The sequence below is a fragment of the Bos taurus genome, chromosome 8 (genome assembly GCF_002263795.3).
Source record: "Bos taurus isolate L1 Dominette 01449 registration number 42190680 breed Hereford chromosome 8, ARS-UCD2.0, whole genome shotgun sequence".
NCBI classification, from domain to species: Eukaryota; Metazoa; Chordata; class Mammalia; order Artiodactyla; family Bovidae; genus Bos; species Bos taurus.
The window spans coordinates 97003759-97019783 of record NC_037335.1 but is presented as its reverse complement, the minus strand read 5'-3'; the positions used below and the strand labels follow the sequence as shown (position 1 = coordinate 97019783).

General features: G+C 45.6%; 1 protein-coding gene across 1 annotated transcript in view; it reads right to left on the bottom strand.

The window, feature by feature from the left end:
- RAD23B (RAD23 homolog B, nucleotide excision repair protein) overlaps positions 1–6652 on the bottom strand; it is a 44246-nt gene extending 37594 nt beyond the window's left edge. The window contains 1 exon segment of the mRNA NM_001046310.1: positions 6220–6652. Coding sequence (NP_001039775.1) covers positions 6220–6285 — 66 coding nt within the window. The 5' untranslated portion in view covers positions 6286–6652.
- Between the last annotated feature and the right edge of the window lie 9373 nt (positions 6653–16025).

The window sequence follows — 16025 nt, the reverse complement described above, 5'->3', positions numbered from 1 at the left end:
GTGTATTTTCTCAAACTCACATAACCTTCAAAACGATCCTGAGACGGCAGTATTTCTGTGGCTGTATTCTTAACTTTACTGATGAGGAAACAGGCACAAAACTGGGTAACTTGCCAAAGGTCACATCACGTGGCAAGTGCTACAGCCAGGACTGAAAGTTAGGCGGCCTGGCTCAAGAGACATGCCACACCTGACCCTTGCAAGGGAGTGATTATAACCACTGGCTCTATTTTAGCTGGGCAAAAGTGGAAGCAGTAACACGAGGAGAGGGCCAGAGAAAAGCAGTATGGATAAAATGGATTGTAAGTCTCCTAAGAACTGGAAACAGAGGAACGTTAAAGTGAGGTACCAAAAACAGATTACTGTGGACAAGAGGAAGAGCTCCAGTTACTTGCCATGATAAGAGCTAGTTACCACTCCTGGGTCTGAATAAATGAGTTAAGTAGAAGGAAAGGTCACCGGATGTGCAATTAATGAATGGAGATCAGACTGTGGACAAGACCATCATTCAAAGACAGTGAAACTACCAAGGCCATTGACTGTGACCCCAGATAAGTTACTAATCATGCTGGTCTCCAATTCTTTTTAAAACACACATTATTACATATTTTTCACAATTCTGGTTTTTTTTTTTTAACAATGCCTACCACAGGCTGTGACACTCAGAATTATTGCGATTGTTTTCATGTGTCTCCCATGCATTCCTCAATTCACTCAAATCTAACTTCTGGCCCCACCGCTTCAAGGAGACTATTCACCCGGGTCACTTATGACCTCCAAGTTGCCAAAACCAAGTCATGTTCCTTGTTTTCATCTTACATTTTTGCAAGTAGCAGATACACTTGACCCTTTCCTCATCTTTTAAACTTTTTTCTTCTCTTGGATTCTTCCTCCTTCAAAGGTCGCACTTTGACTGCCTGACCTTTTCACTACTCAGTCTTCACATGGACCAGCACCCCAGGTTTCAGCCCTAAGCCCCATTTCATTCCATTCTCACCAAGGCTCCTCAACTCTAGTAGCTCTAACGGGTAATTTAGGCTCTTGGGCTCAATTTTGTCCAGAATGGGCACTGAAAAAGGTTGAGGCAAGATGATCTCATCCATTCCCATGGACTGAGGTCAAACATACATGTGGCTTGTCATGTCTCTAACCCCAGCCCAAATTTCCCTCTGGAATTAAAATTCATAGCAAATCTCCTTGTCATTTCCACCTAAATGTTTAGTAGGCGTCTTAAATGTAAGTCTTTGAGTTCCCACCCCAATCCCTAAACCTGCTCCTCTCTCAACCCTCCATGTCTTAGCAAAGAACATGGTGTTCACACAAGTTATACAACTAAAACCTTTACTTAATCTTTTATTTCTCAACTTCCTCCACTATAACCCATCATCAGCTCTTCCCTTCCAACCATATCTCAAATCCCTCCAATTCTCTTTATATCTCTACTGTTACTTCCCTAGTCAAAACTTCAACTCCTGAAACTGTTGTGCAAGCCTCACTGCTCTTCGTACTGTCTGTTCTCCAGACAGCAAAGTAACCTTTCCAAATCATAAAAGAAATATTTTTTCTGCTCTGCTTAAAAGCCCCCAAAGGCTTCCTATTTTACAATGAAAATCTCCAGCTTATTACAAAGCCCTACAGGCCCTGGCCTCTTGCCTAACTCTAATCCCTCACCTCTCTTTCCCCTCACCTACTAGAACAACAAAACAGGCCTTTTTTGATTCCCAATGCACACCCTTGAAAGTCCTTCCCTAAAGAAAACACTCTCCCCATCTCTGAGTGCTTATTATTCAGATCTCAGTTTAAATGTCACCTTATTTAGAAAGGTCTTCTGTGACCAGTCCATTTAAAAGTAGCCACCTAGTCATGCACTATCACATTACCTCACCCTATTTCAATTCTCTACATAACTCTTACCATTATCTGGTTTTGAAAACTTGTTTTTCAACTGATTTATCCCACTATAACGTACACACCATTAGAGCAGAACCTGACACTTTTAGTAAGTATTCAACCAATACTAAATAAATTAACATGCAAAGATTGAGGGATCACTGACTTGGCAATTCACCAAAAAATGTATTTAGTTCATTCAAAAGATCTTTACCAAACTCTTGTTGCTGTTGTTTAGTCTCTAAGTCATATCCGACTCTTTGCAACCCAATGGACTGTAGGCTCCTCTGTCCATGGGACTTCTCAGGCAAGGATACTGAAAGGGGTTGCCATTTCCTTCTCCAGGGGATCTTCCTGACCCAGAGACTGAACCCAGCTCAGCTGCATTGGCAGATGGATTCTCTACCACTGAGCCACCTGGAAAGCTCCCTTAAATGCTTCCTGTGTGCTAAGTACAGATGCAAGCCATGCCAGATTTCCCAGGTACTTCCAGTATTTTGTTTTACCAAAATGCCAAGAAACCTTAGTTTTACCTCTGTGATATAGTATTTTAATACGTTAACTACTTAAAGGTTTTAATAATCTAGGAAACTTCCATAATAAGGCACTATCTCCAGCACAACTCTATTATAATACAATTAGTCACGATGGGAACAATGTGCTAAAAAATGATGGCTAGTAAATCCTATATACAGAACTAGTACTCAAGCAGTATTTTGCAGCACGAATGTATCACCAAGTGAGATAATTCTTTGCAGATTACTGTACAGATCAAATACACTGTCTATACTAATTAAAACTACTGTACTTTAGCAACTGTCTTATCAAAAACTTCCAATGTATACACATAGCTTTGTTGTGACTTATGTAGTATTTCAGCTTGTGCACTTAATGTCTCGCCTCAAACTCACTGTTGTTTTTCCCCCAGTTATTTTATAAGAGGAGATGAATTATTATTCTAATAATAAAAAGATTTTTGTAATGGTTAACACTAAGGGCAGTGCAAGGGTAACGGTCAAATAAATGGCACAAAATGGCAATGTTAAGGTTTCACTGGTTTTAAACAAAAAGGCAAGGGAGAACTTTCAACATTCAAAAACTAAAGCAAATAAGAGCACCTTAAAAACAAATCTTGCTTTTTCTACTGTGTCCGTCTCCTATGCTATAGCCACCGACTGAGCTAAGACTATGTAAATATGTCTCCCCAAAAGCCCCAGACCATGTCTCCCGTGTCCTTGCCTTCCTCTGGTTCTGCCAGTCAAAGCTCACTGAACATTTACTTGTTCAGCAAACGAATCACTCCCATGATTCCTCTTATCTCTCAGTCCTCTTTCACTCATTTTTGCTCCTACTCCTCTCAAGCTCACAAGAGTTTCTACACCAGCCATTTCAAGTTACTTAAGTAATTTAAGGTTCCTTAGTTACTTCTAGGTAAAAAATCAAACCTCTGAGTGGCCAACACATAGGTTTCAGACACCAAAATCTGTTCATTTTATGTGAATCTCCCTAAAAGTCTCACTAAAATCCTATTTTTTCCCCTTTATTTTAAATTTATTTTCTTAATATCCTTGGCTATCTAGTTTTCACAAACAGGATACTTACAGTCTGCCGATAATTATATAATTTTCATTGCGTCTTTTCTTACTGGAATGCTCTCAAATACGGTATTAAAAATAAATGTTAATTTAAAAATCACTATAAAGATGCAATTAAAATAGCTCTAATGTTTTCCCCATTTCTGAAATTTAAGTCCATTAAAGTAAAAACCCACAAGTCATTTTAAAGTAAATGTTCCAGAATATCCCGATTAAATGTTTTCATTTCTTGTCCCAGACTAACAATGTTAGGTTTTACATTTATATAAACAGCAGCACAATTATACTTGGACAAACAGCAACAAAAAACTGAAGAAGCAACTCTGTAACTAAGCTTTCTGAAAATCTACCTTCAGAAGTATATGTTTATAATTCATATAAATAAACTGGAAAATAGCAACTTAGCTAATTATCTATACAAACACAATATTGGCTCTAAGATAATGAATGCATAAAATGCCTAAAGAGCAATACAAATCTAGAAGAGCATAAATGTTTCAGTGGAGCTGTAGAAAGTCACTGCATATCTTCAATAAATCAGAAATATAAAACACTGCCCCCCCCCCCAAACCTTTAGGTTTCAATAATTCTGGAACTAATTGTGAATACCAGTTGGTAAAGTTCCTGCAGCACCAACATTACAAAAAACTAAAGTCAATAGCTATTTTATGGAAAAATTTGGCTGAGAACTAATTAAACAGCTGCATTTTCACCTCCATCCTTTAACTTATAAGTACACAATAAGCAGTAAAGGAATATTCAGGAAGAATTTGATGTTAGTAATAGCGATCCACAGGTGGTGTCAATTTTGAGGACACTGAATTTCTCATTGAAACTTGGTATCTCTTGCACCTTTTAAGAATTTATCATGTAGCATATTTACACATATAATTAAGTGCCTTGAGCTAAAATCATTTTGTGCCACAATTTCAAAAAGCTTGGGAACTACATTTTTAAATAATTCAAGATGTAGAAAACTTCCTCCCTCAAAGGTACCCATTGATTAATAATCAATTCCATTTACTGACCACCAATTAAATACTATTTAATCTTCACATCTTTGTAGAACAGGTACATAGCAAATTATGTTAGAGCTGCAAATGGGAGCTCAGGTTTATTTAATTAACCAACACCAAGTAGACCTGGATGGGCGTGAGAGTTGGACTATAAAGAAAGCTGAGCGCCGAAGAATTGATGCTTTTAAAGTGTGGTATTGGAGAAGATTCTTTAGAGTCCCTTGGGCTGCAAAGAGATCCAACCAGTCCATCCTAAAGGAAATCAGTCCTGAATATCAGTGGATGGACTGATGCTGAAGCTGAAACTCCAATACTTGGCCACCTGATGCAAAATGACTCACTGGAAAAGACCCTGATCCTGGGAAAGATTGAAGGCAGAAGGAGAAGGGGACGACAGAGGATGAGATGGTTGGATGGCATCACCGACCCAACGGACATGAGTAAGTAAGCTCCGGGAGTTGGTGATGCAGGGAGGCCTGGCATGCTGCGGTCCATAGGGTCGCAGAGTCGGAAACGACTAAGCGACTGAACTGAAGGTCCCCGACATCCACCAAAATTGAATCATTTTGAAAAATACAGACGGGCAGAAAGTTGCTGCTGTAAATACAACACTGTGACAACCTCAAAGGTGTACAGACTCACACTTCCAGAACACAAGAAGTTTACACTGAATGGCAATTTTTAGATCTTGGCATAAAGTTGTACTGATTTCAACACAGTGGCTTTTTGCAGTCACAAATACAGAGGATGACATGAGAATTTAACACGTGAAGTTCGAGTCGTCCAAGAGTTTACAGAAGAGATTCAGAGTTTTTATTTTATTTCTCCTCTGAAAGGCTGTTATTTGGAGGTTGGGTGCAGACTTCCGATCCTACAAGTTCAAGGCTTCTAAAACAGGGAACTTGCTAATCTGGAGTTAAGTTTGCGCCTGGATTTATTGGAAGGGCTCTAATGCAACAACCTTCACCACCAAAAAGGCCTCGAAGTGCAATCTACGTATGGGTGTGGGCTGGGTGGCGGGAGAACTGCAGAGAAACGATTCAACATTTATGCAAATAAAAGGGTCACCAATTCTGCGGCGAAGAGGGCAAAAAATGCATTTTCACCACCCCTCACACTCACTCTGCGGCTGACGGAACCTGATACCATTTTATTTAAGGCTCATTATCTCCAGTTACCACCTCCAAGACCTCAGCGCCTAACCAGGTCCACGCAGGTATAGTGGCGTCGCCTACCTCTCCCTCCCTAACCTGTGCACCCACACCCGGGAGCCCAGCTCGATCGCCCAGGCCACCCTGACCTCCCCTCCCCCTCTGGCCCCTCCACCGAGAGCGCCCAGGCCGAGGTCTCCGGTGCCCCGCTAACGTGTGCTTCACGCCATATGCCACCCGGACTTCGGTGTCCGACCACTGCTTCCCCTCACTCCTGCCACAAAACTCACAGCCCACTCTGAAGGTTCGTTGGGCCGCACGCTGCCAGGTCCCTGGCCCTACCCGCGCCCGGAGCCCGCAGGCCTCATAAGCGCCCGGGTCCCTAGACCCTCCGCTCGCCATGCCCTCTCGGGTGCACCGCGGCTCTACCTGCTCAAGCTCCGCTCGAAGCTGAGGTCGAGGCCCCGCACGCGGTCCCGCCGCGCCATCCCCAGCCCAGGCCTTCCCGGCCCCTCGCGCGGACCGCCCCCGCTCCGGGCCGGGCCCAGCGCGCCCCGCCGCACTCACCGTCTCGTCGGGGTCGATGTCGATCTTGAAGGTCTGCTGCTGGAGGGTCTTCAGGGTGACCAGCATGGTGCCGTCGCGCAGCTCCGCTGCCGGGCCTGCTCCGGGTGCTGGCCGCTGGGCGGGGTCTGTGGCCTGGCGGGGCCCCGGGGTCGCCCGCGCTCCTCGCGCACTCGGGAGGAAGGTGGTGGGGGTGGGGGCTTGTCACATTCGCCCTGCAGAGCGGCCTCTCCCCCAGCCCTGGCCCCCGGCCGCGCCGCTGCCTCCGCGACTGCGGCCTTCCTCGCGAGCTCGGGCCACCGTGCTTCCTCACGCGCCCGGTTACCAGCCAGTGGGTCTGTCGGAAGCGCGAGGGGCTCTGCGAAAGCAGCAGAGAATCCGCTAGCTCACCACAGGCTGGTGGCCGCCATCATCGTGACTCGCCGAGACGCGCCCTCCCCCCACCACCCTAAAAACCTGGGGGATGGGGCCGGGCTGGCGGAGCGCGCAGGCGTAGGGTGCGGCGAGGCTGTGCGCAGGCGCAGCCAAGAACTCCGCCCCGGAATTGGGGCGGGGTGGATTGCCGCTCTGGAATGCCGGCCGCCTGGATGGCGCGTGCGCAGGCGCAGTCAGTGGGCGTCTTGTTGTGGGGGCGCTCAGGGCTTCCTCGTCTCGTCTGTTTCTGGGGCCTTCTCCCGCCCGCTGTCGCTCCGCCTACGTGCAGACTCCGCCCGGTTGCCTGAGTTGCGCAATCCGTAGCCTGGGAAGCGCTACGTGGAGACACGACAGAGTGGCTGGCGAGCCTTGGAACTAGGGAACTAGAGGGTGGAAGGTCGGGGCGAGGTTTAAGTGAAAGGGTCGCGGGCAACCAGCGTAGTGGGCCAGCGCTTGCAGGGCGCTTTCTATGTGGCTGAACCCTTATGCTGGGATTCATTTACCCTGAGATCACTGACTTCAGCGCCAGACCACGTTAATGGACCTTGCGCCTAAATATAAGATCAAGTTATATCACTTCCCCAGGCAGATTTGTCCAATGGCACCTCGTCTCATGAGTAAAAGTCAAAGTTCCTAGAGCTGGATACACAGCCCCTACCTCTTACATCTTATTCTCTCGGCTTGCACTAGACGTTGTTGGTGGATGTTCAGCAAATGCTCTCAACCTGAGAGTCTACCTTCACCCTTGCTGTTTCCGCTCTGAGTCTTTTCCTCGATACCTGGGTGGCTCGACTTCTCACTTCCAATCTTTGCTCAGATGTCGCCTTCTCAGGGAGATCGACTCTGGATACCCGACTTAAAACGGCAACTTCCCGAGTTCCGTTACTCTGCTGTGTCTTCTATAGCACTTCAGTTCAGTCGCTCAGTTGTGTCCGACTCTCTGCGACCCCATGGACTGCAGCACGTCGGGCTTCCCTGTCCATCACCAACTCCCGGAGCTTACTCAAACTAAAGTCTATCGGGTCGGTGATGCCATCCAACCATCTCATCCTCTGTCGTCCCATTAATACATATGTATTGGGTTTATCATCTTTCTCCCTTCAGTAAATCACAGGCAAGCTGCACAAAGGCAAAGATTTTGTTGTGTTGCGTGATGCACCCCTAGCACGAAGAAACAAGCCTGGCGTGTAATGCAGGCACAGTAAATATTTTTGGAATCCATGAATGGGCTCGGTTTCTCATCAGTAAAATGGGGATAATAATAGCACTCAACTTCATTGATTATTGGAGGGGAGTGTTGAATAATGTATGTAAAATCTCTGTACCAGGAACGCACAGAGTTAGTAGCCCATAAGTACATAGTTGTTTGTAGTATGCCCAATTCAGATAAGAAAACTGAAGTATAGAGATGATGAGTTAGGTACCTGGAGTCACCCACCTGCTAAGTGGCAGGTCCAGAATCTGAATCTAAGCAGAATGACTCCAAAGTCCATGCTCCTAGGTGCCTGGCATTCCTCTCTCTTAATTACGTATCCTGCTGCACATTTAGGGGCTTCCCTGATAGCTCAATGGCACCCCACTCCAGTACTCTTGCCTGGAAAATCCCATGGATGGAGGAGCCTGGCAGGCTGCAGTCCATGGGGTCGCGAAGAGTCAGACATGACTGAGCGACTTCACTTTCACTTTCCACTTTCATGCATTGGAGAAGGAAATGGCAACCCACTCCAGTGTTCTTGCCTGGAGAATCCCAGGGACGGCGGAGCCTGGTGAGCTGCCATCCATGGGGTTGAACAGAGTCGGACACTACTGAAGTGACTTAGCAGCTGATAGCTCAGGCGGTAAAGAATCCGCCTGGAATGCGGGAGGCCAGGGTTCGATTCCTGGGTCGGGAAGATCCCCTGGAAAAGGGATAGGCTACCCACTCCAGTATTCTTGGGCTTCCCTTCTGGCTCAGCTGGTAAAGAAACCGCCCGCAATGCGGGAGCCTTGGGTTCGGCTGCACATTTAACTTAAAGTAATTCAAATGCAAAATTACAGTTAGGTCACTAGCTGTGTGACTAATTGCAAATTACCCCCACTGTACCAGCATCCTCACTGATAAAATGTCACTGCTTGGTTTTCTGTGGATTCTAGGAGCTCAGATCTAATTCTTCCATGGAACTTTGCTTGACCAACCTCCCTCTCCACTAACCTCCTGTTGTCCATTTCAGACCACATGTCTCCCTGTATTGTAATTCAGCATCTAACCCTCCACCCTCTGTATTTCCCTATATCTATTGTTAGTCACCAGGTGATCTCATCTTACTCTTTGTTTTGAAATACCTCTCTCCTGGACTTTCCCCCTTAGCTATCATTAGCTGATTGCCTGCACAGTATCTTTTTAAAAAATATTTATGTATTTAGCTGTGCTGGGTCTTAGCTGCGGCACATGGGATCTTTCGTTGCAGTGCATAGGCTTAGTTGCCCTGTAGCATGTGGGATCTAAGTTTCCCAGATCAGAGATCCAACTCGCCCCCTCATTTGGAAGGCAGATTCTTAACCACTGGACCACCAGGGAAGTCCCAACACAATATCTTGACTTGAAATATAATTAGCCTCTGATACTTAACATGGCCAAACAGAACCATTGACCCCCTCTGGGCCTCCCTTCCCCCTGAATCCTGTTCTCCCAGTTTCCCCCCATCATAGTTCATGGCACCGCCATCTACCCACATGCTCAGACCAAAAATCTAGTCATCATGCCTGATAAGTCTCTTCCCTCTCTTCTTCCCCGCACCAGCCACCACATCTAATCCATTATCAAGTCCTATCAACTTTATTCTCCAAGTTATATCCCCAAGTCAGCCATTTCTCACCATTTCGACTTCTAAAACCCTAGGCTAGTCCATCAATATCTTTCATTTCAGCTCATCTTTCCAAGAGTCATGACCTACTCTTTGTGACCCCAGGGACTGCAGCGTGCCAGGCTTCCCTGTCCAGCACCAACTCCTGGAGCTTGCTCAAACTCATGCCATCCAACCACCTCATCCTCTGCCATCCTCTTCTCCTCCTGCTCTCAACCTTTCCCAGCATCAGGGTCTTTTCAACATCTTTCACCTGCCTCCAAAGTGGTCTCTCCGCTTCTACTCTTTTTCAACCTCCTCAGCAGTCAGAGTGGTCTTTTTCAGATACAAATCATGTCACATCTATTCTTAATACCTAATTATACTTGAGAATAAAATTCAAACTCCTCACCTGACCTTGCAAATTTACCTGACCTTGAACATTTCATGCAAAGATGGGCTCAGGAAAGGACAGAAATGCTATGGACCTAACAGAAGCAGAGGATATTAATAGGAGGTGGCAAGAATACACAGAAGAACTGTACAAAAAAGATCTTCACGATCAAGATAATCACGATGGTGTGATCACTGACCTAGAGCCAGACACCCTGGAATGTGAAGTCAAGTGGGCCTTAGGAAGCATCACTATGAACAAAGCTAGTGGAAGTGATGGAATTCCAGCTGAGCTCTTTCAAAGCCTAAAAGATGATGCTGTGAAAGTGCTGCACTCAATATGCCAGCAAATTTGGAAAACTCAGCAGTGGCCACAGGACTGGAAAAGGTCAGTTTTCATTCCAATCCCAAAGAAAGGCAATGCTAAAGAATGCTCAAACTACCACAGAATTGCACTCATCTCACATGCTAGTAAAGTAATGCTCAAAATTCTCCAAACCAGTCTTCAGCAATACGTGAACTGTGAACTTCCAGATGTTCAAGCTGGTTTTAGAAAAGGCAGAGGACCAGAGATCAAATTGCCAACATCTGTTGGATCATCAAAAAAGCAAGAGAGTTCCAGAAAAACATCTATTTCTGCTTTATTGACTATGCCAAAGCCTTTGACTGTGTGGATCACAATAAACTGTGGAAAATTCTTCAAGAGATGGGAATACTAGACCACCTGACCTGCCTCTTGAGAAATCTGTATGCAGGTCAGGAAGCAATAGTTAGAACTGGACATGGAACAACAGACTGGTTCCAAATAGGAAAAGGAGTATGTCAAGGCTGTATATTGTCACCCTACTTATTTAACGTGTATGCAGACTACATCATGAGAAACGCTGGGCTGGATGAAGCATAAGCTGGAATCAAGATTGCCGGGAGAAATATCAATAACCTCAGATATGCAGATGACACCACCCTTATGGCAGAAGGTGAAGAAGAACTAAAGAGCCATTTGATGAAAGTGAAAGAGGAGAGTGGAAAAGTTGGCCTAAAGCTCAACATTCAGAAAACAAAGATCATGGCATCTGGTGCCAACACTTCATGGCAAATAGATGGAGAAACAGTGGAAACAGTGGCAGACTTTATTTTGGGGGGCTCCAAAATCACTGCAGTTAGTGACTACAACCATGAAATTAAAAGACACTTACTCCCTGGGAGAAAAGTTATGACCAACCTAGACAGCATATTAAAAAGCAGAGACGTTACTTTTCCAACAAAGTTCCGTCTAGTCGAGGCTATGGTTTTTCCAGTAGTCATGTATGGATGTGAGAGTTGGACTATAAAGAAAGCTGAGCCCCAAAGAATTGATGCTTTTGAACTGTGGTGTTGGAGAAGACTCTTGAGACTCTCTTGGACTGCAAGGAAATCAAGTCCAGTCAATCCTAAAGGAAATCAACCCTGAATATTCATTGGAAGGACTGATGCTGAAGTTGAAGCTCCAATACTTTGGTCACCTGATACAAAGAACTGACTCATTAGAAAAGACCCTGATGCTGGGAAAGATTGAAGGCAGGAGGAGAAGGGGACGACAGAGGATGAGATGGTTGGATGGCATCATTGACTCAATGGAGATGAGTTTGAGCAAGCTCTGGAAGTCGGTGATGGACACGGAAGTGTGGTGTGCTGCAGTCCCTGGGGTCGCAAAGAGTCGGACAGGACTGAGCAACTGAACTTAACTGACCTGACCTTGGGGAGCTCACATGATCTGCCAAACTCTCTGGCCTTATCTCTTCCCTTCTCCCTCTCATTCATCATCATCCCTCTGCACCACCTTTCTTTCATACCCTGAACAGGCCAGGCTGGTACTAATCTCTTGGCCTTTGCATTTGAGTTTATTTCAGCTTGAAATTCTCTTCCCAGATCTTTGAATGACCAACTTTTCATCATTCAGGCCCAAGTCATAATTTACTTTCTCAGATTTCTCCAGCAACTTTAATAATATATAATAAACATACATTAACCCTTTAGGCAAGGCACCATTCGAGGCACTTTCCATGGAACCTCATATCTGAGCCCCACCAAACTATGTGATATCTGCAGCAGGAGTGCGTGTGTGTGAAGTCACTTCAGCCATGTCCGACTCTGTGCTACCCTATGGACTATAGCCTGCCAGGCTTCTCTGTCCATGGGACTCTCCAGGAAAGAATACTGGAGTGGGTTGCCATGCCATCATCCAGGGGATCTTCCCAACCCAGAGATCAACCCTGTGTCTCTTATGTATTCTGTATTGGCAGGTGGTTTGTTTATCACTAGGGCCACCGGGGAAGCCCATCTATAATTCAGTTCAGTTCAACCACTCATTCATGTCCGACTCTGGGCAACCCCAGGGACTGCAGCTTCCTTGTCCATCACCAACTCCCAGAGCTTGCTCAAACTCATGTCTATTGAGTCAGTGATGCCATCCAAGCATCTCATCCTCTGTCGTCCCCTTCTCCTCCTGCCTTCAATCTTTCCCAGCATCAGTCTTTTCCAGTGAGTCAGTTCTTTGTATCAGGTGACCAAAGTATTGGATTTTCAGCTTCAGCATCAGTCCCTCTAATGACTATTCAGGACTGATTTCCTTTAGGATGGACTGGTTTGATCTTGCAGTCCAAGGGACTCTCAAGAGTCTTCTTCAACACCACAGTTCAAAAGCATTAGTTCTTTGGCGTCCAGCTTTCTTTATAGTCCAACTCTCACATCCATACATGAGTACTGGAAAAACCATAGCTTTGACTAGATGGACCTTTGTCGGCAAAGTGATGTCTCTGCTTTTTAATATGCTGTCCAGGTTTGTTGTAGCTTTTCTTCCAAGGAGCAAGTATCTTTTAATTTCATGGCTGCAGTCACCATCTGCAGTGATTTTGGAGCCCAAGAAAATAAAGTCACTGTTTCCATTGTTTCCCCATCTATTTCCCATGAAGTGATGGGACCAGATGCCCTGATCTTAGTTTTCTGAATGTTAACTTTTAAGCCAGCTTTTTCATTCTCTTCTTTCACTTTCATCAAATGGCTCTTTAGTTCTTCTTCGCTTTCTGCCATAACGGTGGTGTCATCTGCATATCTGAGGTTACTGATATTTCTCCTGGCAATCTTGATTCCAGCTTGAGCTTCATCCAGCCCAACGTTTCGCACAATGTGCTCTGCATATAAGTTAAATAAGCAGGGTGACAATATACAGCGTTGACATACTTGTTTCCCAATTTGGAACCAGTCCATTGTTCCGTGTCTGGTTCTAACTTGCTTCTTGACCTGCATGCAGATTTCTCAGGAGGCAGGTGAGATGGTCTGGTATTCCCATCTCTTGAAGAATTTCCCACAGTTCATTGTGATCCACACAGTCAAATTCCATCTACAATAGGACCCTTGTTTAAATTTTTTCATGGCTCTACCTGAAATTGTTATTATTTTTTATTATCTTGGCTAAATAGTACAAGTTGGGCAGGCTGTATGCCTCCGTGTCTGATATAGGTGTGTTTGCCTAGAGTCCCACAGTTCACATAACAGATGATGGGACCCCCTCCAACTCACCAGTGCAAAGGCCACCAAGGTGAGGGTGCTTATGAGCAAAGCCTTGTAGGATAGGCCTTGAGCTTCTTCAGTAGCTGTTGAGCCAAAATATAAAGATGGAAGGGAGTCATTACTTCCAAATACTTGATAACAAGCCAGGGAATTTTACTTGTATTTTTGGAAGTTGGTCAAATGATTTCAGGGAAGAAGATGAGCAAGCAGAGATGCAACAGCTACTGAGTTAGAAAATACTGGGGTAGAAAGTGCCAGAGTCCAAGCCATTCATTCACTCATCAAGTAATTCTTGAGACTTTCTCCATGCCAGAAGCTGTTCTAGGTGCTGAGGATACAATAGGGAGCAAAGTCCCTGCCCTCATGGAGTTTGTATTTTAGTGGAATAATAGATAATAAACTAAAAATCAAAATTGTAACAGATGGGAGTACTGATAAATACTACTTTTTTTAAAGAACATGAAGAAGATCAATAGTGCTAAAAAAAGATATACTTGCTACAGAGAATGTGCCAGCTATTTTTCATTCCCCTCCCTCACCTTCTTTTTAAAAACTATTTTTTCGGCTGCATCAGGTCTTAGCTGCAGCGTGCAGGATCTTCATTTCCTCATGCAGGCTCTTTCACTGTGGCACAAGGACTGTCTAGTTGTAGCTCGTGGACTCAGAAGTTGCAGCACGCGGCCTCAGTTGCGGCACGTGGGATCGTAGTTCCCCAACCAGGGGTCAGGCCCACGGCCCCTGCATTGCAAGTCAGTCAGCGTCAGTGTTAGTGGCTCAGTCGTGTCCGACTCCTTGCGACCCCATGGACTATATAGTCCCCTAGGCTCTTCTATCGGAGAAGGCAATGGCACCCCACTCCAGTACTTGCCTGGAGAATCCCAGGGACGGGGGAGCCTGGTGGGCTGCCGTCTGTGGGGTCGCACAGGGTCGGACACGAGTGAAACGACTTAGCAGCAGCCGCAGCAGGCTCTTCTATCCATGGAATTCTCTAGGCAAGAATACTGGAATGGGATGCCATTTCCTTCTCCAGGGGATCTTCCTGACCCAGGGATTGAACCCAGGCCTCCCACATTGCAGGCAGATTCTTTACCATCTGAACCACTTGGGAAGCCCTCCTGCATTGCAAGGCAGATTCTTAACCACTGGGCTGCCAGGGAAGTCCCCCTTCCCCATCTTCTTTCTTACCCCTTCTTCACCCTGCAGTCGGTCCCAAGAAGACTACCCTGTATGGGTTTCCACAGCTGGCTTCTCAGGGAGTCCTAGCAGGAGAGGACTGAGGGAGGAGAGTGAATTAGGTGTGCACTTGGCAGTGCTCTGGATACAGGATCATTGCTTCTGTATGGCCTTCCGTGTGACTCTGTCCTTCCAGGTCTGGTGAGTGCTCCCTAGAGGGCCCTGCTTCTCACTGCAGGGTGCTGTCCCGTCCTTGCAGTGCACCTATACACTTCCCTACATCATTGTGAAGAGTCCCTTTATTGACTCTCCCTGGATTACACCTTGTCAGTTTCATAGGACTGCTAAAACAAAGTACCACGAACCGAGTGGCTTAAAACAACAAAAAGTTATTGTCTCACAGTTTTGGGGGTTAGAAGTTCAAAATTAAGATGTTGGTAAGGCAATGCTGTCTCTGATACCTGACACACGGATTCTTCGTGGCCTCTTCCTGCCTTCTGGTGGCTTGCTGGCAATCATTGGCATTCTGTGGCTTCCTGTACCACCTTGATCTCTGCCTCCATCATCATCTGATGTTCTCCTCTTGTATGTCTGTTCCTCTGTCTCTTCTTATAAGTACAGGAACAGAATAGGAAAAACTCTTCTTGTGTCTCCTCTACTCACTGCTCTATTACTACTTTTAATATTTACTTCTTATCACCAAATTATTATTAGTTAGTTCAGTTGCTCAGTTGTGTCCGACTTTTTGTGACCCCATGAACCGCAGCACGCCAGGCCTCCCTGTTCCTCTCCAGCTCCTGGAGTCCACCCAAACCCATGTCCATTGAGTCAGTGATGCCATCCAACCGTCTCATCCTCTGTCATCCCCTTCTCCTCCTGCCCTCAATCTTTCCCAGCATCAGGGTCTTTTCAAATGAGTCAGCTCTTCACATCAGGTGGCCAGAGTATTGGAGTTTCAGCTTCAACATCAGTCCTTCCAATGAACGCCCAGGACTGATCTCCTTTAGGATGGACTGGTTGGATCTCCTTGCAGTCCAAGGGACTCTTAAGAGTCTTCTCCAGCACCACAGTTCAAAAGCATCAATTCTTCAGTGCTCAGCTTTCTTCACAGTCCAACTCTCATATCCATACATGACCACAGGAAAAACCATAGCCTTGACTAGATGGACCTTTGATGGCAAAGTAATGTCTCTGCTTTTTAATATGCTGTCTAGGTCGGTCATAACTTTCCTTCCAAGGAATAAGTATCTTTTAATTTCATGGCTGCACTCACCATCTGCAGTGATTTTGGAGCCCAAAAAAATAAAGTCTGACACTGTTTCCACTGTTTCCCCATCTATTTGCCATGAAGTGACGGGACCAGATGCCTTGATCTTAGTTTTCTGAATGTTGAGCTTTCAGCCAACTTTTTCACTCTCCTCTTTCACTTGCATCAAGAGGATCTTTAGTTCCTCTTCA